General features: G+C 40.0%; 1 protein-coding gene and 1 pseudogene across 9 annotated transcripts in view; one reads left to right on the plus strand and one right to left on the minus strand.

The window, feature by feature from the left end:
- Positions 1 to 25,862, minus strand: part of ATP11C (ATPase phospholipid transporting 11C (ATP11C blood group)) — a 165,583-nt gene that overhangs the window by 49,412 nt on the left and 90,309 nt on the right. For all 9 annotated transcript variants that reach the window (XR_012493555.2, XM_019750470.3, XM_019750469.3 and 6 more), the window contains 14 exons: positions 21,245 to 21,373; positions 19,431 to 19,534; positions 17,252 to 17,302; positions 16,189 to 16,253; positions 15,789 to 15,870; positions 13,773 to 13,923; positions 12,988 to 13,185; positions 7,748 to 7,909; positions 6,941 to 7,092; positions 5,861 to 5,932; positions 3,900 to 3,973; positions 2,150 to 2,253; positions 1,524 to 1,705; positions 49 to 312 (listed from right to left, as the gene is read on the minus strand). Coding sequence is in view for 8 of the 9 variants with exons in the window: in XM_019750470.3 (XP_019606029.2) it covers positions 49 to 312; positions 1,524 to 1,705; positions 2,150 to 2,253; positions 3,900 to 3,973; positions 5,861 to 5,932; positions 6,941 to 7,092; positions 7,748 to 7,909; positions 12,988 to 13,185; positions 13,773 to 13,923; positions 15,789 to 15,870; positions 16,189 to 16,253; positions 17,252 to 17,302; positions 19,431 to 19,534; positions 21,245 to 21,373 (1,790 nt within the window). In the remaining variant the exon portion in view is untranslated. The remainder of the gene's footprint in view (positions 1 to 48; positions 313 to 1,523; positions 1,706 to 2,149; positions 2,254 to 3,899; positions 3,974 to 5,860; positions 5,933 to 6,940; positions 7,093 to 7,747; positions 7,910 to 12,987; positions 13,186 to 13,772; positions 13,924 to 15,788; positions 15,871 to 16,188; positions 16,254 to 17,251; positions 17,303 to 19,430; positions 19,535 to 21,244; positions 21,374 to 25,862) is intronic.
- Positions 23,334 to 23,634, plus strand: LOC109457505 (acylphosphatase-1 pseudogene; annotated as a pseudogene).

Raw genomic sequence — 25,862 nt, forward strand, 5'->3', positions numbered from 1 at the left:
TATATCTGAACCCATGTCTAAATATAAGATGTTGAAGCATTTTCTTACTTTTTAAGGCTTCTACTATTTTTAGGAAATTCATGCAGCAACTTCTTACGATATTCGATCAACAATTCATGCAATCGATCTTCTTTCCTTTCACCATCTTCGACAGTTTTTGTGGTCAGTTCCAGGAGCTCGGTGCTGGTTTGGAAAAGGCGGCAGGCATAGCAGGTGGATTTGGCTGTCTCCATCTTGTCTCCAGTAAGTACCCAGACTTTCAGACCTGCTGCATGCAGAGCTTCGATGGTCTCAGCTGCTTGATCTTGTAGCCTGGGAACGTAAAGGGAATCTCGTTAGCCTCGAAAATTCTTGACAGATTCTGCAAGAAGGCCTGGTAAAGAGAGTATTTTTATAATTCACAGCCATTCCCGAGTCCTGACATGTTACCACAGTTGCTTTTCTTATATATCCTTTACTCTTTCTAAGAGTGTCCTCTCTGGCATAGTTTTACTTATTAAAGTGAATGTCAAACAATGAGGTTTGGAAAAATCCATGACATCTCTCAACATAACTGAGATCCAATGGCAGAATTAAGACTCATTGCTCTTAAGCTAAAATGTTCAGGAACTCAGCGATCATTCTTATTCATTGTCACTTTAGCATATTTCATTATATCTTACATCTCATTATATAAATACTTACCATGATTCAAAACAGACAGGGCCAAAGACAGTCTAATGAGATATGGAGGGAAGTTAGTACTAGAATTCCATTTCTGAGGAGCTTTAAAAATAGGAAAGCCAACCACCCAGAAAGAGAATTTAAGCATAATTCTGAAAGGCAAGGATAAAAGAAGGATGACACTTTCTTTGAGATCATTTTGGCAAGAGAATAAAAATGAAACGAGACTAAATGAATTCCATTAGAATTTCAGTAACTTCCAGTGCGGCTGAATGTTTATAACTTTTTGTTTGGCAAAGGCTGACAATTTGTATTTATAATTTCTAAAAACCTCCTGAAATATTAAGAGTCTAAAACTTCCAGGCAGATCAATGCTGGAGCCCTACAATGATGCCCGGCAGAGCTCAGCCTATATACTTAAAGCAAGTCATTTTAAAGTATGCAAATACAAGCTCCAGTCTGGTAAACCAGGTTAGAATGAGCTCTCGTGTTCTTTACTCTACCTGGGATTTCCTTTCTGCTCATCTCTGTCAAAGTCATACCCATTCTACCAAGCATCAGATCAAATGATACCCCCAGCACAGTGTTCCCTACACGGAGTACAACTATTTCATAAAAAACTGCATAAATAAATGGATGGCTTAATAAATATTCAAAAGACCTTAGAGATGACAGATTCATTCTTCTAAGTCACAAATACTTAACAATCATTCCCACAAACACTTGCGAATCTGGTGTGCGGACAAAGCGAAATCGAAGATTGTAAAACTTGACAATAAATTATCAATCCCAACAATCCCAACAGAGACCACCCTAAATGACTGGTCATTAAAATAACAAGAATATCATTTGCTAGTTACTTGTCTTCCACCGCGGTGGCTCCAATTAAATTCATGTTTGTCTCAATGTCATCAAACACTTTGTCCATTTTTTCTTCTCTGTCTTGTAAGGCCATTTTTGCCTCTAGGAGCTGTCTGTCAATTCTTTCATAATCGCCTGGAGCGATTTCTTTGAAGGCTATACACAGTGTCCGATACCCATCCTAGAAGCAAAGAAGGATATCTCTAGTTATCCAACTACTAATTGAAAAAAAACACCACACTCTATTTAAATACTCTTGCTTTACCACACAAAAGAGAAATCTGACGCATTCTGAGTTAAAAAAAAGAACACATTATAACTAAAAAGGTAACATTCAATTAGCTTTACAAAAACAAAATAATAGCTCTTGGGATAAAAAAGCAAACAAAACAACATAAAACAAAGATTCTTGAAAAGTCTTTAAGGCTGCAAACCCTGAAGAGAAATTTGCTGTAGGATAATGTGCTGTATTAAAATAAGGAAAATGATATTAGTAAATTCTCAAATATAAAAATAGACCACAAAAATAAGCTAAAATTCACTTAAAAGTCATTTTAATAGCAATCCCATAAACACAGTCACCTCCAGCATTTCTCTGATTTTCACGGGGAGGGTGTAGGCTCACCATTGCATTTTGTTCCACATGGACTTTAACTGGTGCAATTTCATGGTTTTGCACCCTGGGGAAAACTGCTGAGTCCGCTCCTTTACAAAAAAGAAGTATGTCTCCTAAAATAAAGAACCAAAGCACTCGATTTAGAATTTCAAGACTTGTCCTGGGATTTTAGTAACAGGTAACTATTAAGGTGGCCTCCACACCCCGCCATTGTGTATCCTGAGCCTGCCTTGCAAGGCTCACCCAAACGGAATGAGACACCTTGACCTTGACTGTGTCAGGACAACATTCACTACCTCTTAAGATCAATACGGACACAACTAATAACTCTGGGTTTACAACATGCACCTCCGTTAACACAGACTTCCTTCCAGTGACTCACAAAAGACTAGACTTGTGTCAAGAAAATGCATCTGAAGTCGCTTTGAAAATGTCGTCAACCATGGTCTAAAGTGCACAGGTGGCATCTATAGACGTCAAGGACCAAACTCAAGCACAAACAAAATCAAATCATTTTGAGTAAACTATACAAGTTAATTTTTAAAACAGTTTTTCCCAGAAACTTGAGAATAGCTTTGGCGAATGGTTGTACAAGTACAGCTTTCCATCAGTCCATGCACCCAGGAAAGTAATGACAGCTGAGCATTAAGAAAGACTCTTCGTCCTTACAAGGCAAAGTGCTGAGTCCAACAAGCTAAAAAAAGTGTAGTTCTGAGGTCAAGGCCACTTCCCCAGACAACTCACCATTTGCAGTAGACTGCATATGTGCATGTGCACAGGTAAAAACAGCAAGTATTTCCAATGTCAAGTGTGGTTTTTTTTCATTTTCTCTTCACACATCCAGTGTAGTTAGAAGTCACAAAGCAAATTCCACATTCATATAATGAAATCATTTTCATGACTTTGCAATCACACCCCACTCTATGAAGTGGGATATGTTCCGTTAAGGGTCTGTCTGTATCTTCCCACTCTCACATTAAGGAATTTGGAAGAGATTTAATACTAAAAAGTGAATTACTAGGAAATAAATGAAGGATATTTTTGAAAAACCACCTGGAGACAGACAGACACATGCTTCTGAGAGCCTGCAAATAAAGCAGGAGTTCTCCCCATGGGTCTTGCTGCATCCGAGTAGAAGGCACCCCAACCACCAGGGCTCCTCCTAAAGACATGAGGTGGGGGGCGGGAGGTCCCTGGGATGATGGTACTGGTTGCCCTGCAAAGGGCAAGCTTCTTTACTCTGTCACACAAAGAGGTCAGTGCTGGAGTAAAATCCAAATGCCCTTTCCCAGCAGGTGGGCCCAGAGTTAGCCCAGCTCACCGGCTTCCAGGGAATGTACCGCAGTGCGGAATGAGGACAGCCAGGGAGCGATAACCAGCAATCTCTACACTTGAGGACTCTGCGGCTAGAAATCGCAACCCCCAGGTTGTAAGGGCTGCTGCATGTAGACATTATCGGTGATCATTCAGTACCCTGAACTATAGAAGTCACCTTTTTAGTTTCTGTTTGGACAATCAGGACTAAGGAGTAGAGTCCAGTTTCCAAGAAAATGCGTACACTGTCATACCAGGGGTTCTGCCACTTGGCAGTATTTCTCTGTGCTTACAGAAATACATTACGGCATAGACAAAAGCTACTGCTTTGCACGACTTTAGGTAACCATATACTGCTACATGAAATGTTTTATTTCTTGAAATTGTTGATTAACATATAAAGCTATGAATGGAAAAAGAGAAGTCAAGTTTTTCAAATGCATACCTGCTGGAGTCTTCACAATGACACTCATACGACGACGGACAGAATCAAAGTTTAAGGTGTGAAGAAGCTCATACCTTTATGACAAGAAAAATGAAAGAAGTAAAATATCTAGACCACATGGGGAAAAATAAAACACAAGAGAAACATCGTAAGACATTTAAACATCTTAAGTGAACAGAACTCTCCGCTTTGGGTAAGGGTTGCCGGTTATGTGCACAACTGGTCATTTCCATTGTGTATTTGGAATTTCTCTGCACTTAGAGCATGGAGGACACCAGTGCTGGTTAAGGGGTATCTCATTACCTAATGTTCTCATTATATTACTATATATCCTCTCATTATATTACTTAAAATAGGAAGGAGACAGTGACTACATAGGGATGGAGGGCAAAGAGATGTCCCGCCAAGCCATATATATCTAAGGGGTCTAGAAATACTCCCACCCTGCCAATTATGTTAATCACCTATGAGCGCCTACTATGTGTCAGGCACAGTGCTAGGTGCTGGAAAATAGACACGAATCTGCCCGAGTCCCTTCCCACAAGGGGTTTCCCATGTGATAAGGGAGTCAGAGAGTACGAGATGACTACTTCCCAATCTGCCAAACACCGTCATAAGGGAACCCACAGAGGAGCTGTGGGACACAGAAGGAAAACAATCAAAGGAAACTTCCTGGAAATGGCTGTACCTGAGCTGTGTTCTCCAGGAATGATATGATGAAGAAAGGGTAGCATGGCAGTCTGAGTCGAGCAAGAGCATGTGCAAGGGTACCGGAGCGTGACAGCACTGGGACCGTGGGGGGATGTAAAGTGGTTCACTAAGGCTTGAAATCTAGCTGACAGGGGAACAGCACGAGAGGTAAGCAGGGACTGGGAAATGAGAACACTGTGGGACATTTCAGAGATTTTGGGTTTTATCCTACGAGCAACAGGACTCCATTGAAGGGTTTAAACAGTGGAATGACATGTTCAGATTTGTGTGTGGATGGCTGAGCTATGTTAATCAAATGAAAGAATGCAGAAGGGTACAAATGAGTTGTTAGAAAAAAATGTGAGGGAATATTTTCTTGAAAATAAACAACTTGGATGAAAGCATTTGACCTACAAAGTATTCACTACAAAGCTTCCTTTTGATGGCAGTGAGGAGGTCACTGGTTTGGAATGCACGTGTGTACGACATCTCTACATGAAGCATCTCATTTGGTATTGGCCAAGATGCGGGCACTGCTGTGAGTCAGGCCAAAGAGCCTTCCTCTGGCTTCTGTGCAGCCCTCCTCAAAGATGCACATGCCCCAAGTGCATCGACATGTGTTACAGGTTTCTGAGCTGAGTCTCATGAGATGCTGGGGGCCAGAATGTAAGTCGGATAATTACATTTCAAGCTCAGATGAAGGAATTCAAATTAATCACAGAGCCCAATTCAAATCTGCTATTAAGCCAAGCTGGCTTAGTTCATTGGGGTCTCTGTAGCAAAAGAAAAAAAAGTGTGAGTGGGGGGAGAATCAGAGTAATTGCTACGAGACTCAAACCTGAGCATCTACAACAAGACAAAGCTTCTGACACCACAGCTGCCATTGTTGGCTGGGCTTGAAATGCCAAAGTGATTGGTTGGATTCTGCACAGAAGGTTTCATGCATGTTCGCTGATTTTTCTTGTACCATGTGCTGGAGACCTGAAATGGCATCTTTATTTCAGAAAGAAAGTCCAGGCAGACTCTCATTCAGGCTACTGGACCCATATGTGAACCAAATTGGAAGCATTTCGACTTCAAATCTCAGTTTCTGCCATTTTGTGAAAAACATCTTTCTCTTCCCCCGACTACATTTATATAAAACTCTGAAGTGGGAGAACAGAGTCTTGCATTTATAGACGCGATCAGTTTCCTTTGCTGCACTTACTATAATAAATTCAATTAAGGTTGACTGTGGGGTTAAGACGTCACAATCACACAGTGTTACTTACTCTTCTATTTCTTTTCTTTGGTTCTCCACTCTCATATGGCCATTCTGAATTCCTAAAAATGTGAACCCATACCTGTCAAAAACAAACAAACAAACAAAAAAGACCTTTGTATGTTTCTAAAGAAGGATTAATTTCCATCACACTGCGGTTACTTGTACTTGTTTATTGATTTCTTCTTTTTCATATGATCTCAATCTACAACTGTACTTCCCTTTACTGTCTGAGATGATAACATAGAGCAAGTCAAAGCCCAGTCACAAATGTAATCAAGGAAGATACAATCTGTAATTCCAATTCTGTTGCTAACATACTGGGTGACCTTTCAGTCACTTAATCATCTTGGGCCTCATGGTTAAAATGGGACTATCAGTTACCAAATGACGTCAAAACTGCAGGGAGCACTTCAGAAATAACGTGTTGTACAAAAAGTGGCCACAGTTATGATTTGTAAAATATAACACGAACACTTAAGACTTCTGGCTGGTATGCATACATAGTAATGTAAGTTATATCTATGCATTGCTATTTTCTTTTTGATCTTAATTGATTAGGGTTTGTGAATTTTTCAAACTTTCAGATAAAGGTGTCTGGCTTTTTATTAAATAAGGATATTTACAAGATAAGGTTATTGAAGCAAACAGAGAAAAACAATAGCTCCTATTCCATGATTTCACTTTCTCAGAACAAGTACAAGAAGTGCTTAATTTTTTTCCCCCTCTTCAAAACTGTTATTATGTTTCTCTACAACTTATCTCAGGGTTTTAGAAACAGCTTCACTGAGGTATAAATGATATACACAGAACTGCAAATATTTACTGTGTGCAATTTCATCAGTTTGGACACATGCAAACAGCTGTGATCCCATCACCACTATACTATCAAGGTAAGAGACATATCCGACACCTCTCAAAGTTTCCTTGTGTCTCTTTCTTTTTTTGTTGTTTGTGGTAAGAACACTTAACATGAGATCTATCCTCTTAACAAATTTTGAAGTGCTAAAATACTGTATTGTTAACTTTGGTATGAATTTGTACAGCCGTTCTCTAGAACTTATTCATCTAGAATAACATAAATGCTTACTTTTTAGCTCCTTTCACCAAAGCTATTTCATCTGGTGAAGAGGATACATAGGTTAAGTCAGCTGATTCTGTAGCACCATCAACAGCGTCATTTATTTTAATTTCTACAGTATGACATAAACACAAGGCACGCAGAAAGAGCTCTTCTCGATTCTGTTGAAAAGTAACAGAAAAATATTATTTTCATTGTGATCACGAGGTAAACTAGTGAGTTAATGTGACAGGAAGTTATTACTTCCAGCAAATTGAGTTAGAAATTTACAAATTCTTAATATTCAAATGAGCTATCTATCTTCCCAGTACCTAACAGCATTCCTGGTTCTCAGCTAACATGCCCTAGGGGCTGTGTTGAGTCATTCGTGTCAGTGTAGCGCCACCTAATACCAAAACAGTGACTTCTTCAAGGCCTAAAAGAGTTCATTCAGTATCTAATTCACAATCTGGTAACAGCTCAGGCGCAGGGAGACTCTGGTTCATTTAATGCCTAGACACTCCTGGGACTTGAATAGACATCATTCTCGGAGCAGCTCCTATTTTTCTTTTTTCTTTTATGGAGCAGCTCCTATTTTTAAAGCCAAAGCATGAAAAATTACGACCACACAGACGGGGAAGTGAAAGTTTTACCCAAATGTAATTTCCTATAACTCCCTCTATTTTAAAATTCTACTTGTTTACCAGTTGCAGAGCTGTTAGGAAAACAAGAAAGGTGACATGAAAGATAGGCCCAGATTCCTCATTTCCACAATGCAGGGTTAACACACTCAATGACTGATTTCTCAAGGTAAAATGGTAATGAAGAAAATGCCACCTTATCTGCTTTGTCAAGATATGTTAAAGGTCCATCAGTTTGAGAGAGTCCATCAGTCTCCTGAGTTACACCTTTATATTTATACCCATCTATGCAGCATTCAATGAATTCCATGCTGTTTTCAGTGAGTGTTCCAGTTTTATCTGTAAATACATAATCCACCTAAAAACAAGGACACAAACAAATGCATATTTAGTTGGGTGGAAGGCAGAGCAATTTTCATACCCACAGAAAATCATCTTTTCTAAGACTTCTTGTCAAATGTCAAGTAATTACAGAAGCAATATTGTCAAATGAATAGAAATGAATGAATATTTTTAAAGACACTGAAACAGGATCACTTATCTAAGGTAGACCTACTCAAATATAGAAGATTAATAGGAAGGAAAAATGTGGCTGTTTGTATCAAACTAAGTGCCCTTCAATTTAACACCTACCTGTTTTGATGTAAAGAAGTTACATAAGAGAAGTCAATTTTCCAAGTGGGAAACAAGACTATACTGACCATTTACTACACACACACACACACACACACACACACACACACACACAAATATCTGATAGGATCTTAAATTAACTTGGGTATAAAACTTTTCTTTGAAAAGTAAAACTTTATATAAATATACTGGATTGAAGTAAAATGTATTGTGTCCTATAATGTGTGTAAGAGTTACAAAAAATAGATGGGACAGGGGAAATAATAATGTTAACAGTTAATTAGTAGACACAGTAAGTCAATAATGATCAGAAATATAATTGAAATTCCGTTTCACATACTATGTATATTTTCAGACACTCCTCACAAAAGTTTCCAAATTAAAAAAGCAGTGTTTTATAATGATAGGTTAAAGTATAATATAAGCATACTTTCATAAATAATGGAAAAAATAAGCTCTGAAGTAAATTTTCCATGTAAAATAAGCCATTTTGAGCATTTCCATTTTATCTCAGTTTTTATCTCTTCTATTTATAACATCTGGCATTTGGAAACCCACAATTTTATGCTCCTTTTTGGCAATTTATGCTTAACTAGTTAAAATTATGGGCTGACAGGAACAAGCCTAAGCACAAGATTAAGGTTTTTATTATGTAAGGGAGAAAGAGATGAACTCCAGCAGCAGTTGCTTTCTAATTATTTTTCAAAGCTTTTCATGGTAGCAGCACTGGTATAAATATAGCATTCCAATCTTCCCTTTTTTCCCCTCGTAACCAGCCAAGTTTGAATTCTCTTTAATCCAAGTGGTATTATTCCTTTGTTACATTTTTCCAGTTAAAATGAAGGTCTTTGGGGCTTTTTTTTCTGATCAAAATTATTAACCTTTATTTCCCCCTGAAGGTTGTGCTGGGTTGTTGTGCCTCCTGTACTTGTCAAAGGCGGTGGTTTTACAAATACAAAGTGCAATTGTTTGCCTATATCTAAAGGTTGTACAGTATGGATTTGCATACAATTAGTCTCACAGTTATAGGCCAACAAACTGTACACTAATACAGCAATCATCAAACTATAGCAAGCATCCCACTCACTTGGAGGGTCTGCTGAAACTCAGACCAATGGACTCTACCCGCCCCGAGTTTCTAATTCAGTAGCTTTGGGGCAGCGCTGGTTCATGTGACTTAATGCTGCTGGTCCCAGGATTGTACCAGCAGCATTAACTCACATAGAACCACCGCTCTAACATGTGCCCTATGTCAGGAAAGGGGGAGGGGAGGATCGGCTGTTACTAAAAAGTGCGTATTCTCATGAAGGGAGAGAGAGAGGGAAAAAGAGTGACAGGCTGCGGCTTGTCTCTCTCCACTCTCTCCACAGCCTCTTCCTCTGTAGTGTGAGTCTGAACCAGCTAAAAAGGCCCCTCTCTATCAACAGGCTCAAACCCCCCACTTTATGGGTGGAAAACCCAAAGGAAGATAGGTGTTCCAAGGTAGAAAGAACCCTAAACTAAAGGTGGAACACATGAAATTGCCTATTTCACAGGTCACAATTGCTCAAACATGTTCATATCATTCAACCTAATGGAACACTTGGAATGGAGTCTTGGCTCCAGCACCTACTAACTTTGTGACCTTGGAAATACCTCTTCATCTCTCTGAACTTTAAATATTAACCTTAAATAACCAAACCTGCTGCACATGGCTGTAAAGAATACAAAATAAAGCTCAACAATAAATATGCTTGTAAACTCTAAGGTGTGACAGATGTTGATCGTCACTGCTGTTGACTTAAGCAAAATGACCCAGTGCTGGACTCGCTCCATCATTCCACGTGTCCTAATTCTTCTGATTACCATCACGTTGCTATCGTTAGGTGTGCTGTGCGTGTTTCCCCCACTAAATGGTGAGCAACCCAAGGGTTTCTTGTTTACTTTCAAAACCTCAATACCAACAACATATCCTACATACACACAAGTTCAATACATAACCACTGGATTGAACTGTTGGAATCAGAGCACGTACGGACTCAGACACAGCATGAAGCACAGCTGTCAGACTGGGAGGGGACAGGAAGAAGAAGGGTACCCCGACCGTTTTTTCAAGATGGGTTGAAACCATTTGGTTGTCCAAAATACCGATGTCTGACTGTGAAAGACCCCACTCTTTTCTGACTGAACTGAGTGAGCAGTCTGTTTCTCTTTGTTTCTCAAGTCAAACACTGTCCTAAACGCATCTTCCTATTTTTAAAAATACCAATGTAGGTCATTTTTAAAGAGCTTACGCAAGTGTTTGCAATGATGTTGATGAGAACTACTGGACACTGCTTTCAGTAACATAAAAAGCCCTATCTAGTTTCATCAAAGAGGAAACTAGTTATACTTCATTTTGTGTGTACCATTCCATTGAAAGCTAAATGGCCTAAGAAACGATTTCAACACTTCTTTGCGTTTTCGTTCGGGTAGCTTCTACACCTATAAGCTGATGATAATGGCAAGTTGTTTTTTCACTGTATAAATTGAGGTGGTGGTCTGGCTATTAACTTAGTGATTTGACCAAAAGACAATCAAACCCAGAAAAGAAGGTTTTGGTGGGAGAAAGAAATAGCGGATGAAATGAAAACTGTAGTTTCTTTTCACTGAACAAATTTACCAGATCATTACCCAAAGCTCCACTTTACTTTCTGCAGTGTGAATACAGTCTAAATGATAGGATCAAGATTACATTCCCATAACGAACTCTGCTGAGGTGGAGATAGGAGAGAAAGAGCTCCGAGTCTCAGCTGCTGGACCTGGCCTGGGTGTCCCACCCGGCTCTGGTGAGCATTAGGCATCACATTTGGAGTGATGGTGTTTTATTTGCAGTAGCCTGGAGGGCTGTGCTCCTCCTTGAGTAGGTTAATCCAAAGAGCCAGGCACTAGATTTAAAATAGGTAGATTTAGGGCCAGCCCAGTGGCTCGGGTGGGTAGAGCTCCATGCTCCTAACTCCGAAGGCTGCCGGTTCAATTCCCACATGGGCCAGTGGGCTCTCAACCACAAGGTTGCCAGTTCAACTCCTCGAGTCCCGCAAGGGATGGTGGGCTGCATCCCCTGCAACTAAGATTGAACACGGCACCTTGAGCTGAGCTACCTCACAGATGGCTCAGTTGGTTGGAGCACAGGCTCTCAACCACAAGGTTGCCAGTTCGATTCCTTGACTCCCGCAAGGGATGGTGGGCAGCGTCCCCTGCAACTAGCAAGGCAACTGGACCTGGAGCTGAGCTGCGCCCTTCACAACTAAGACTGAAAGGACAACAACTTGACTTGGAAAAAAGAACTGAAAGTACACACTGTTCCCCAATAAAGTCCTGTTCCGCTTCCCCAATAAAAAAAATATTTAAAAAAAAGGTAGATTTAGTCAACAAAATCTTAGCTGTCAGGGAAAAGCTCACCAGAGGCGGCCTGTAACTTAATTTTTGTTTTTCATGCAAAAATGCTGTGAATTAACGCCTTTCACTGGGATTAGGGTAGTTCGATGCATATAGCTCTGTCCCTGGATGAAAGCTTCTGGTTTAAAAAGGCTAAGGTCAGCTGTTGCAGCTGAAGTTGCCTATAAAAGAATCTTCTGGGAGCAATACCTAAGGGAAAAGCATCCATTCATTCATTTCTTGTTGCATCCTTAGTGACTCAGTATCACTGTGGGATGCAGATTCCATGGCCTGGGATCCCGGAGCCCAGAAGTAAGGTTTCAACAAAATGGTACCTGGGGAGTCCTTTCACCCTTGTGGGTGTAGTTATCATTAGGGTACTTTGCTTTAAGTAAATGCTGCATAAAGAACAGAAATACAGCGGGGGTGGAGGGGGACTAAATTCAGGAAGAGTTTTGAGGTGCAGATGCAAACTAGCACCATTTAAAAAAAGTGTGAGGCCCTGTTCCAGCCACACAGTTCCATGACCTGAATTTGCATTTCCCAGTCATAGAAATGGCATTTCCACATCCCTGACGTTCTAAATATCATGAGAATCAAATGCAAGTCCCGCCCAAATTCCTTCGGCTTCTGAGGATCACTCCATGACACACAGTAAATTCAGACAAAGGGAAAAATGTTCTCAATACCGATAAGAAAAGCACCTAAGACATCATTTGAAGAATTACAGCTGTATTGCTCACGGACATTCAAGATGGAGGATTAGGGGGGGAAAAAAAAAGAATGACAGCTGGACTACATTGTATTAGAAAACAAATGCACCTGGGTTAGAAACTAGGTCACGGCCGGGCTACATTGGTACTCGTATATGAAGCAAAAAGCATTTTGAGGAGTGCATGCCCTCACATTTTCCATTCATTTAAAGTTTTGAACTGGAATAAACAACTGCTTTCTAGGTCTCTATTCCATCTGATCAGAAATGTACTAAGAAAATGTCAATAGGACATATCTGGTCAATCTAGTTTACGGAACCAAATGCATTTATAGTATAGCTTTATTTACTACCCCGTGTTCTATCCCTAAATGGTTATAGTTGGTGATGAAGATCACATGATTCTTGTTCCAAAGCAGTAACTCATAATCTAACATCACCAGGCAAGTTTTAAAAAGAATTGCTGTACTATTTAAACTTAACAGATAAATTCGGATCTTTCTCCAAAATGCCAGCAAAATAACTGATACTATAGCTATGAAAACACTGCTCGGCTTCATTGCCTGTCTGTATAAAGGAATTTTCTTTGAAATCACATTTCCAAACATGAAATGGTCACATACATTGGTATTCCAGATTGCAAGAAAACATATTTTAACTCTGTTGAATTATTTTAAGTAAAAATAAGTTCTAACCTGACCAAGTTCTTCATTAAGGTCTGATGTGTTAACCAGGGCTCCTTCATTAATATCTTCATCATAAAAGTCCTTATCCCATGAAATGAAAAAGGAGCCCAAGAACTTCTGCATTTCTACTGTGACGTACATGGATACAGGAATGATAAAGTTGAACAGAACCATAAATGATAGGAAGTCGGTGAATATTTTCAAAACCTAAAACAAAAGAAATAGTTCAAGCTAATCAGATGCACAGTTCCATCCAACAAGTATAATACAAAAAACTAGTTAACTTTCTTTTCATTTCAATGCTGAAAGCACCGCTCCTGCTATAAAAAAAAACTTCCCAAAGACACTATGTCATTCGTCAAAATTATCATAGTATGTGAAAACACCCTCAATTTTGTAATTTTTCTTCAGTGTATGCACCTTTTGACTCAATCCTTTTTCACTCCCTGAAGTTCTCTGCTCTTCCCACCCTGAGATAGAAATGTAGGAGCAAAGTTTATACGTAGGCATTCATTATGCTCCTATAGCATGCTTTATCAAAAGTTCATATTATATTATCATGCTAGGTTCTGACCCTTATCGCTGAAGACCCTTCACTAAAGAGCTAAAAACGAGCACAGAAGCCTAAAATAAAAACAACTCTGAAATGTAACTATCTAATGGCTTAGGGCTACCATACAACCAAGAGAAAACTCAGAAACCAACCAAGGTATCATCATCTGAGCAGCATTTCAATAAAGGGTGGCATGGTCACCAAGTGCTTGAGTTAAAAATTTCAGCATACAACAAATTACCTTCAAAGTATCCCGCTCTTTCTGGGTCTTTTGGTTATACCATGGTTCATCGTTGTGTGGGGTACTTTGCCAAAGATACTTTAGACCAGTGCATACTGCAGCCTTGGTCAGTAAGATCAATAAATATACAATCAGGAAGGCATTAATGGATCTGAAAAATAAGATAGTATGGATTGAAAAACCATCTAATTACTTAAGATATCAACCAGGTATAAACTTTTCAGTTTTCTAAAGCTTCTCCAGTGTACAGTGTGTAACTACAGGACAATTCTGTATGTATTATGAACCTCAGTTACCACTGCTGAAGCATTACTCTCAAATAGTAAAATGGAGAAGCTAGTCCTGACCTGTTTGGTCACCAATGCTCCCTAAAGTGCAATGGTTGACTAGCTTAACACGCCCTTTAGTAAGGTCCTATAAACTGACAGTGCGCACGTGCGCGCGCGCACCCCCCCACCCCATTACCTATTCAACTGTTATGAAAGGAATAGGTTGTTTCAATTTCCCTGAATGCTAAAAATATGGAGTAGAGCGTGGGGGAGCAAATGTGAAATTCTTAAGCTTAGTGCGAATTCTTTTAGTCTGAAAGTAGAACTATGGAGAAGGTGTCACTGATGTACTGGATATCCACGCCAATGACAGTGAAGTCCACGTCAGTGGTAACTGGCTTGAAGGTCTGACACCCAGTACCACTGCAACATTTGCCTGGAGACTACGAGGTGAACTCAAACAATACGGTGAATGTTTAAATAAAAAAAGATTTATTACAGTATAAAACGCGTTGCCATTAATCCTCAAAATACTCCCCCTCGCTATGAACACACTTATCCCATCATTCTTGCCACTTTCTGAAGCAGTTCTGGAAGTCCTCTTTCGTGAGTGTCATTAGTTGCGCTGTTGTGGCTGCCTCGATGTCCTGAATGGATTCAAAACATTCCTTTCATGGTCATTTTGACTTCAGGGAAGAGCCAGAAGTTGCACAGTGACAGATCTGATGAATAAGGTGGATGAGGACACACTGTAATGTTTTTGTTTGACAGAAATTGCTGTACCAGAAGCGATGTGACACGGAGCCTTTCTGTTGTGATCACAAAATTCGGTGAGTGCTGCTGCGAGTGCCATCCAATGGAAAGGCAGGGATCTTCAGTATGGGAAGCAGCGCATCGAACCTTAGTGACTGTGTGACAAGTTTCAACTGTTCAGTGCAGTCAGTCGGGTGTGAGCTGTGGTTGAGAGAAGGTGTTTTAAAGTGTGCTGTAAATTATCCTGTATCATGACAATGCTCTGTCACACACAACTTCTGGTATATGGCAATTTCTGTCAAATAAAAATATTATGGTGTGTCCTCATCCACCTTATTCACCAGATCTGTCACTGTGCAACTTCTGGCTCTTCCCCGAAGTAAAAATGACCATGAAAGGAATGTTCTGAATCAATTCAGGACATCGAGGCAGCCACAACAGTGCAACTAATGACACTCACGAAAGAGGACTTCCAGAACTGCTTCAGAAAGTGGCAAGAACAATGGGTTAAGAGTGTTCAAAGTGAGGGGGAGTATTTTGAGAGGGATTAATAGCAATGTGTTTTTACTGTAATAAACTTTTAAAAATTTAAATATTCACTGTATTCTTTGATCACACCTCTTATTATCCATGTTATAGAATTTCCTTACATATAGCAGCTATAGGACGCCCAAACCATTATCCAGAAGCAAAGGGGAATAATTTGTATTTCAACTAAACCCTGCCCTTGGATAGCTATGTGAACTTAGGTAAGTCCCTTATCTCTGAGACATTTCTTCATCTGTAAAGTGGATCGATTACCAGGAATTACTTCATAGGATTAAATCAAATCAGAAACACAGATCACTACGCACAGTTTCTGGAATATAAAAAGTGCTCAAAATGATAGCTGCTATTATAATTGATTTTTTTTTATTATGGTTGTTCTTCAGAATTACTGAGAAGTAACTACTTCAGTTCAATAACAACTAAAGAAATTGTGCTGCACACTAACTTTTCAACAGCAGAACGTTTCTGAGATTTCCCTTGGTAGTTCAAAGCCATTTTGGTTTCCATTCCAGTGTAAACAGCAACTCCTGAGGAATAACAGAATAAAATGAAAACTAGGTTACAACCAACTCCCCACCCAGTTGATCTATCAATTATTTTCAGTTTATGAAAACAGGAATTTTCAACCCTCTTCTATTCACCCGTTGATATTATTTATACTATAAACTTAATTCTACATAATTTGTCATTTTTCTAGTTTACCATCTTATAAATTCCCAACACCTAAAAATAGGCTTAGATTAAGTGGCAATTATCTGCCATGTTGAATTTTTAACATGCATGCACTATTTATGCTCAGCTTTATAAAGCATATTTCCGATAAGTATATCTTAAAATTTGTTCACCATATATCTTCTTGGTATTTTTTAGTGTAGCTCCTTTCAACAAGAGATTTTCAGGTCCCAAAGACCTAAATAAAAAATGAACACAGCTTATCCAAACAGCCCAATAAATAGCATCATCAACTTTGGAGACATATTTTGCCCTAATACACATCTATGTCAAGGGTTCAGAATACATCTGTCTACTTTTATTTCACGCTTACGCCCCAGGGAGAGCTGAAAGATCCTTCCTTCTGAAGTTACTTGAGGGTACAGCACAGAAGGAAGCACAGTATAGGAGCAGCCAACAACACACGGAGGTAAACGGTTGCACAGAGAGATAAAAAGATTATGAGCCATAGACAGCAAGACAAGAACAGGACAAAGCAGCAGACAGCAAGACACAGAAAGATAAACGACTGGGAAAGCAACGTCAAGGTGGGAAAGACACACTGACATATACATATATAGCGAGAGGAGGATAAACCTGCCTTTCGGGAGATCACTGGGCAACGGGGTGTTTCTTTTACTTCTTTTTGAGTATGTTTATAGAGGCAAAGTAGAAAAGCTGAGGTAATTAACTGGATGATAGAAGAGGGAAGAAAACATCCCTTTTTATATGAATTACCTAATTATAAATGATTAAGCGTTCATTTTACTTAAAGGTCCAGGTAATTCTCCCAGCATTTGATCCACTGCCTACATGCTCAATGCGTCTCCCTTAAACCATTGTTCTCCAGGTGTACTTCCAATATCGTCAGCCACTGCCCAACCAAGGACAATAAATACAGGGCCTGGAACGGATTTGGGAATGTCAATCAGAGTGTCTGGAGCTCTGCAACTTTGAAACCCTCAGCATCACTTTCAACACCACCCCCCTTCCAGGACACACCTACTCAGCTCCTATCACCACAACCCTACCATGTACAAGGCCAGTTACGTAAGACCCATTAGTGGGATACTGGCTGATTACTCCAGATTTATTCACCTTCACATTTCTTCCTATAAAAAAAGTATTTGGCTATTTCAATGGGCTTAAAGGAGAAATATCCCCTCCAAGGACAGATTAAAGAAATAGCAAACTAACCTGGCAACAGCCTCGTGACTATTATTATAGATATTGATTCGCCCAACAAACCTGCAAGAAGAGTGTGGAACAGCAAATGAGTTTTCCATATCCAGGTAAAATATATGTATACCACAAATATGGGAATGAATCAAAATACAAATAATGCAAAAGAGTTAAGGCTCTGAACTACGAATGTATTATATTTCTGAAAAAAATGTATGAGAAAACGGTAAGGTGTGTAACATTTTCATCTCACTCTTAAAATACTATTCTAAATTGATTTTCAAGATGTACTTGGCATTGTGTATGCACATAACACCCCTCTCGTTCATGCTTTATATAAATAATGGGCTATTTTAGATTCACGTGAAGAAACGTTTTTGGTGCTAACACAACTTTCAAAACCATTAGTTCCGTATTTTCACTTGAGCAGGCATCAGAGTCACAGGAGGGCTTATTAAAGTACAGATTTCTGGGCCCCGTCCCCAAACTTATGATTCAGGTGAGAATTTGCATTTGCAACCAGTTCTCAGGTGATGCCGAGGCTGCGGGCCCGGGTAACCCTTTCAGCACCATGGCATTAGTCTCAGACAGTGAACACTTGATTAGCATCTTGGACATTTCCAAACTATGTCTTGCAGCTGACCTCATTAACGTGCTGATCCAATTGCTTAATGGCTAGGCCCGTGGTAATCTGCATTTCTGAAAAATGGGGTAAACAGGCCTAACGTGTCCTTAATAACAGTGCTATGAGTATTTTATAATTTGCATTATAATTTGTTTTCAGAGAAATGGAACTTATTATAACTATATACCAAAATACGAAGGTCTGCTAATTCGATGATCATATATTAATTGTGCAAGTACTGTGCTAGGTGCTGGAGATACATTACTAAGGAACCAAGACATGTTCTTTGCCCTAAGACAGATAAATAAACAGGCAATTACAATGTAAGTGATTACCAGTAGGGGTAGTAGAAATATAAGGTATTCTGAAGTCACATAGCAAGGGCACTCAATCTGGTTTAGAGAAATTAGGAGTAACCTCCCCCGCCCTAAAATTCTCCTTCATATTTAATGTAACTGAAAAATTTAGGGCTTGCCTTATAAGTATGCAAGGATATATATTACTCTCTAACTCAGGCAGAATCAGTCACTCCCTTTTCTGTGATTCCATGGGCCTTTTATTCACCTCTACTATCTCAGTGTACTGTAAGCCTAGCATTACTGTTTCATCTCTTTGCAAACCGTGAGCTCCTTGAAGGCAGGGAACAGTTTTGCTTTGTGGTCCCAGTTCCTAGTATCAAAGCAGATACGGAAGAAGGGAAAGAGGAAAGCAGGAATGGTGGGAAGGAGGGAAGGCATTGTTCATGTAGTAGAATGAATACTTTGTTTTTCCACTACTGGGCGTTAGTGAAGGCCACATCCAACCATCTGACTCATTATGAGCAACAGCATCCATTAACAAGATGGTTGCAACAGGTAACGGATGCCATCTGTAATGGTGGAATAGAATGTAATTAATTGGTCCACTGGGGGAGCAAACCTGTTACTATACCCCTGCTAATTCCATGCTCTAATCAACCAAATTGACCATTCTTAAAAGCCAAATGCCCAATTTCTGACAATCCACAATAACTGTTAATCAGCAAATCTACTCCAGGAAGCCTAAGCACACTAAAATAGAGGACACTACACCATTTCACTGCTCCTCAACTTGACTGTTTACTATGGACAAAACAGCCTATTCACAAAACTCAGCTCATCATGATCATAATAAAAAAGGATAGAGTGCCTACTAATTGCATGGTCCCATATCGCTTTCTTTCTCTGATGTTGGATGACACACAAAGTGGTTTATTTTTGTTTTCATTAACTCTGGTTAATATAGGAGTTTGATAGATCAGCCTTATGAGATAACATCATCTCAAAATTTGATGGATAGCCATGTTTACAAATAACAAAAATGAAAGAAAAATCACAAGTAAGATGCCACGGCTCACGATGATTTATCTTGGGCTGGTAGTGAACAAGGCTGGTTTGATTCATTTCCCTGCCAGAAGAAGGAACAGCCCATAAAAACACTTGCTGTAGTTAGACAGAATATTCAAATGAAAGGAGGCTGGTAAGTAGTGTTTCTTTGCAAAGATAGGCAGAGCCAACAGATAGCAGGAAAATGAAACCAGGTGAGGCTTACTTGTAGAGGTCAGGTTGAGGCTGTTCACATTCAATTGCTGCTCGGAGGGTATCAATGGATTCGGCTGAACACAGTGCAATGGTATCACGTACCGCATAATGTGTCTAGATAAAAGCAGAAGAAAAAGCAAAACCCAAACAGCATTCTTTTCACAACTGTACATCCACCTGATTCCAGGAACACAGTAAGTTTCAGTGAGAGGCTCTGGCAGAATAATATAAATATTAATGTAACTAAATAAAATTCTTAAAATATATTATAAATAATTAGAAAGATAACCCTGCTGCAAGGGGATTCCAAAGATAATGAAAAAACTAAAAGCTTCTTTTGATACTGATAGCAAAGAGAATTCCATTTGCAGCGTGCACAGAATTAATCAAAATCCCCATAAAAATTGAATCCATTTATTTTTACTGAGACCTGTTATTCTGCTCACCATAGTATATAGTGATGTAAATACACACACACGAATGAACATAAAGCTTTTGGTCATAAGAATGCTAACATCTTGCCAACAGAAAGAAAAAGAATGATGAACAGTTCCATAACCCAAATAGCATAATTAATGATCTTGAAAATGCTCAAAGCGGCTACATTTCATGAGGAGCAGGGAGATGATGCATCTTGCTGTAGTTAGAATATTCTACTAGTGCATATTATGCAATTGATTCACCCAGAACTCAAGGCAGGCTCCAGTGAACCCATTTATAAATCATCAAAGAATGGCTGACGCAGACTCAAAGACAGCGCCATGCACCACTTACACAAAAGAGAAAGCTGTTGCGTGGTCTTCAGGGAATATTATGGAACGGCCTGAGCTATATTTAAAATGATCTCCTGACTTTGAAAACCTATGTACTTTTAGCTGATTTGACTGGATAGACTTAACAACTTTTTCCCCTATTAGGGAATCTTTAGGTAGATTTCTTGATTTTCATCTTGACATTCCCTCAAATATAACTTCGTTTTTGAACAGGTTAAATGGGACTGGTTCATCACTATGCCCCTGAAGTATAGAATCTAGTCACCTAAGGCAATTAAGTTCCTTCTTCACATACTGAGTCCTGGTCCTCAACTCCAGGTGGAATAACAAGCAGAGGGAAGCCCTCAAGGATACACACGGAGGTGAGCCCATCAGTACCCTTCCTGAAAGGCAGCATGGAGAGGATACGTCTTCCTGCCCTGTGCAGCTCTGGACAACAGCCAAGGACTGACTGTGTCAGAAAGTACCAGGGAAGTAAGCTAGTCTCCAGTGTAAGCCAATTTACTTTAACACATGTGTAATTCTTCCAGTTGCAATAGGGCAAACATTTGCCAAACTACACCCTGAGGTATTTTTAAAAAAGCAATCAAATTACTCCAGGTCAGATTTTCTATGTGCCAGGAATAAACATTTTTTCAAGAAAATATTCATTACTTTTAAAATAAAAACAGATCAAACTGTCAGGTTAGAGTACCCGAAATAATTTTGATAGTTATATAGTTTCATTCAGCCTATGATCACCCTTACTCCTAAAAGCGTAAATAAAATATTGGGTGGGTTATGCCAATATGAAATGCAAGCAGTGCTATATATAAAAAATGTGGTGGCTTTTATTTGGGGCCTGGATTTTCCTCACCCAACACCACCCTTTTCCTCAAAGTTGATAATTTGCTTAGAAATTCAAAGACAATTGTACAAAAGCTCTCTTCAAATACAAAACTTACACAAATAGGAAAACATAAGATAAAAGATTAGGGGGCAGTGGGAAGGAGTATTTTGTGATCAGCTATCCTGAGTGCAAAATGTTTACGCAAGGTTTAGTCTTCATTACCTTGCAATTGGATTCCCCGTCAAGACTGGCTGTAGTAACGTGACAGATTCCATCACTAGTGCAGGATGATAGAAGAATAAGATCACAGGGAAAGGTTTCATCTGCCTGTACTTCTACTATATCACCGACCTAGTATGGAGAGAAAAATATAAATATTTTTAATTCCAAACAAAGCATTCATTAGATCTCAAACGAAAGTGAAAACAGTAGCAAGAGACCTCTCCTGCTCTGGAGCTTAGAGAGTGTCTCAGAATCCTACACCAAGTAAAAGGTGATGAAAGAATGTTACTCAACAATCAGAATCCTCTTTAAGGTCCCGAGAACTTATGACCGCTTTCAGATTCCCTTAGTCTTGAATTTTAATCCCTCATGAATGATTTCAGCACCCAAGGACCCGCTTGCTCTATGATGTTTCTGGCACTGATGTTTGGTTATTGCTTCGTGAATGCGTCAAGAGAAGCTACATGTCTCAACTTGAGCACTTCACGAACACGGCACACCACCGCTCCGACTCTGCATCATGTGTATTTCAGTCTGCATCGCCCTCAATGTGATAACAGCTATTCTCAGTGGGTGCCAGTTCCTTCTTCAGAGCCCAGAAAACCGTAATTAGAGGCACCCATTTGAAAAAAAATCCAAATAGGTCATTTTCCAACAATCCATCGGCTATCGTAAGAATCAATTAATACAGCAATGAGAAACAATTTCCTATGAGCCAGTACCCAAAGCTCAAGTAGAGGAAGAACATGAGAGAAGAAATCACGAACCACTGCTATCACAGATAACTTAATAATGTAGGGAACAAGTCACAATGGTGAATAGGTAGGACTTTGAAACCTGACTTTATGTCCCAGCTCTGCCACTTAACTATATGACCTTGGGTAAATGCCTTAGATGATTGCAACCGCCTCAAAAGATTGGTTTGAGCACAAAATGAGGATACAGGTGATATTTACCCACGTTCTGGAACAGTCATTATTTGATAGGTGTTAATTACAATTATTACTAATACTCTCAACTTTTTTTGTGGGAAGGATGTAAGGAATCATCCAGTCTGGTGCTTCCCAACATTTTTCACACCATGGCACATGGAGAAAACACTTTTGCACAGCACCCTCAGATAAAGGGATGAAGGAGGCTGCTGGTGGCAGAAGACAGCTCACTTTGGGAGACACCAACCTAAGACACACTGGTTGTGAAACGCTGAACTAATAAATAACACACCTGCCTTCTATTTGCTATACAGTTTGGCAGATAAAGATGAGGAGTTTAAGATATGTTTGGGAACAATTTTATTTTCTTTGCTAATCCTCATTAGTAGCCAAGAATAGCATCAACAATTGAACTAATTTGTAAATAGTATTTTATTTTGTTGGATCCTTCCTTCCTCACTTACGTAAACTTATGCTGCTTACATGAAACCACAACTGATGCTTAAATACACAAAAAGAAAAACAGAACATGAAATCCAAAAGCATGTTAGAAGAAGGAAACACTCATTCTTTCATACTCAGTCTCAGGCACTGAAAATTAAAGACCACAAATAGAGAACTTCTACAATATTTACGACTTGCTCAGATATGAACTATATATAAAGGTCCCTGCATCTGGAGTGCAAGTTGAGGCTGGTTAGACGGACATGAGCAGATCACAAAGGTCCCAGCGCCCAGGCTGAGGGGTTCAGGCCTTACCCTAAAGGCAAGGGGGAACTGCAAAAGGGCTTTTAAAGAAAGGGAACAACATGGTCCAGTTAGAGAATCAACTCTATAGAGTTTTGTTTCCATTTAGCACGTTAAAAGCCATAGAGAGCAGCAGAATGCCTCAACATAAATATGAAAGCTAGAAAATCAACAAAATCATCACTTTTTTTCAGTTCATCAGAGAGCTGAGGTTGCAAGGCAACCAAGTGAACTGAATTTCAAATGTTGAACAGTCACTCTGAGGAAATACAATAGTTTTACAAGTGACAAAGCACAGGGGGACGAGATGGCTACTATAAACACGCGTTAAGAAAACTAGATTTGGGGGGAACTGTTGGCGTGGTGGTCACTGGAGTTTGTGCCGGCCCTGGAGGGTTTGAGCATTGAGTATGGCTGAAGGGGACACCCTGATATCAGTGGATTATGAAATTTTGGGGAAGGTGCCAGGGGTGTTTTCTGCAAGTACACTCGGGCTGAGGGTGAAAAGCTGGAAGTGGTAGTCAGGGTCCAGAACATGACTAGGGCACAGGGCAGGGCCAACTGCAAGGTCCTGTCTCCAAAGTGCGCCATATGCAGGAGTGGCTTGACATAAGAGGGAGACGCAGAAGGCACAAGGACAGTGCAAACTCCAATATTGGAACAGTCATCTTAACGTTGGATTACTCACATTTCCGAATTGTGAAACAATGACCTGAATTTCAATTTTCCAAGATAAACTCAGTGGTTTAGTTTTTCATCGTTAATAGAGACAGAATTATTCTGTGTTCAATATTAGAATTTGTGAGTTATTTTACTATCATATATTAGACTTGAATATTACTGTATATTATATGTATGATATGAAGGATTACAACTGTACACAATTCTAATTAATAAAAACATCAGAACCTTCAAAAAAAGAGAACTAGATTTTTAAAAATTAAATTTATTGGGGTGACAATGGACAGTAAAGTGACACAGGTTTTAAGCATACAATTCTGTAATACATCATCTATAAATCCCATTGTGTGCTCACCACCCAGAGTCAGTTCTCCTTCCATCACCATATATTTGACCCCGTTTACCCTCTTCTACCATTTTTAACCAATTCTGAAAGACATGGTGGGAGCTAACGGGACAGTTTAGAATCTCCACAAGCCTGAGAGAAAAGAGACCATAAGCACTCATCAATTCTTCTCTACAGGCATGAGACCTAAAAGAGCCTTCCTCACTGGTACAGGCATACAGGCGTGATTGACTGCTGTGGGGAGCCCGACACAAAATATGCCAGAATCAGGGACCCTTTTCCCATTTCAGGCAAAAGGCATCTGTCTTCGAGAAAGGCAAGAAACCTTCTTTGGCACAGTCTCAGGGAAATGTCACTACTGCTAGAGGAGAGGTGGAAGCAAAAGCCATCTGCTGCTGGGGATGGGACAGGAAACCCACCCATACTGAGGCTCTAGCACGATAAAAAGGCAAAGCTGCCATGGGAGTACTGAGAAAGTTCCACCCCGAGGAAAAGGTGCATAAGTACTGCCTAATATCGAGACTGGAGCATGAGAACCCAGAAACCACTGTTCCAACCAGGAGCCTTGCAATGAATAACAACAAGAAATAGTAATCTACCACTGGGGAAGGAGAAAAGGCAGAGAGAGAGGCAGCCACTATGTCTCAGGGATGTAGGACCTGCTGAAAGCAGAGGGTGGAACAGGAACACTGAGAAAAACTCTTTGGTACCCCAGGCCCCACACAAAGCATGAGGCAATGGCAATCTCTCACTCCAAGAATTTGAAGCCCAATGGTGTACTGAAAAATCAATAGCTGCAAGAAAAATCAAAGTCAGTCCAACTCCTGACTATTGATGCAATCCCCCAACACTAATGGGCAGACAGAAGAGGCCCACTCATTGCAGAATATAAATACTGTTTACCTAGGCCTCTAGCATTCTTTTACATACAATGTCCAAAACTCAATTTTTAAAAATGAGATGCAAAATACAAGATAAAAATGATCATCAAGAGATAAAGGAGTTGGGCTGGCACGGTGGCTCTGGTGGTTGGAGCTCCATGCTCCTGACTCCGAGGGCTGCCGGTTCGGTTCCCACATGGGCCAGTGGGCTCTCAACCACAAGGTTGCCGGTTTGGTTCCTCGAGTCCCGCAAGGGATGGTGGGCTCTGCCCCCTGCAACTAAAATTGAACACGGCACCTTGAGCTGAGCTGCCTCCCCGATGGCTCAGTTGGTTGGAGCGCGGGCTCTCAACCACAAGGTTGCCGGTTCGATTCCTCGAGTCCTGCAAGGGATGGTGGGCGGTGCTCCCTGCAACTGGGGTTGAACACGGCACCTTGAGCTGAGCTGCCGCTGAGCTCCCGGATGGCTCAGTTGGTTGGAGCGTATCCTCTCAACCATAAGGTTGCCAGTTCAACTCCCCTAGGGGATGGTGGGCTGCACCCCCTGCAACTAGCAACGGCAACTGGACCTGGAGCTGGGCTGCGCCCTCCACAACTAAGACTGAGAGGACAACAGCTTGAAGCTGAACAGCACCCTCCACAACTAAGAGATTGAGGGGACAACAACTTGACTTGGAAAAGAGTCCTGGAAGTACACTGTTCCCCCAATAAGGTCCTGTACCACTTCCTGAATTAAAAAAAAAAAATCTTAAAAAAAAAAGAAAAAGAGATAAAGGAGTCAAAAGGACCCAGAAGTGTTCAGATTTTCAGATTATGAAAGAGGGATGTAAATACAGCTACGATTAAGATATTATCTAGTGGAAAAGGTAGACAATGTACGTGAGCAGATGAGGAATTTGGGCAGAGAGATGAAAGCTACAAAAAAAATACAGCAAAGGGGAAGGCTAGAAATGAAAAACATGGTATCATAGATAAAGATTTCCTTCAATGGGCTTATCAGCAGACTGTATAAAACAAAGGAAATAACCAGG

This window comes from Rhinolophus sinicus, chromosome 18 (assembly GCF_057876585.1).
Source record: "Rhinolophus sinicus isolate RSI-liver-muscle chromosome 18, RSI-T2T, whole genome shotgun sequence".
Classification (NCBI taxonomy): Eukaryota; Metazoa; Chordata; class Mammalia; order Chiroptera; family Rhinolophidae; genus Rhinolophus; species Rhinolophus sinicus.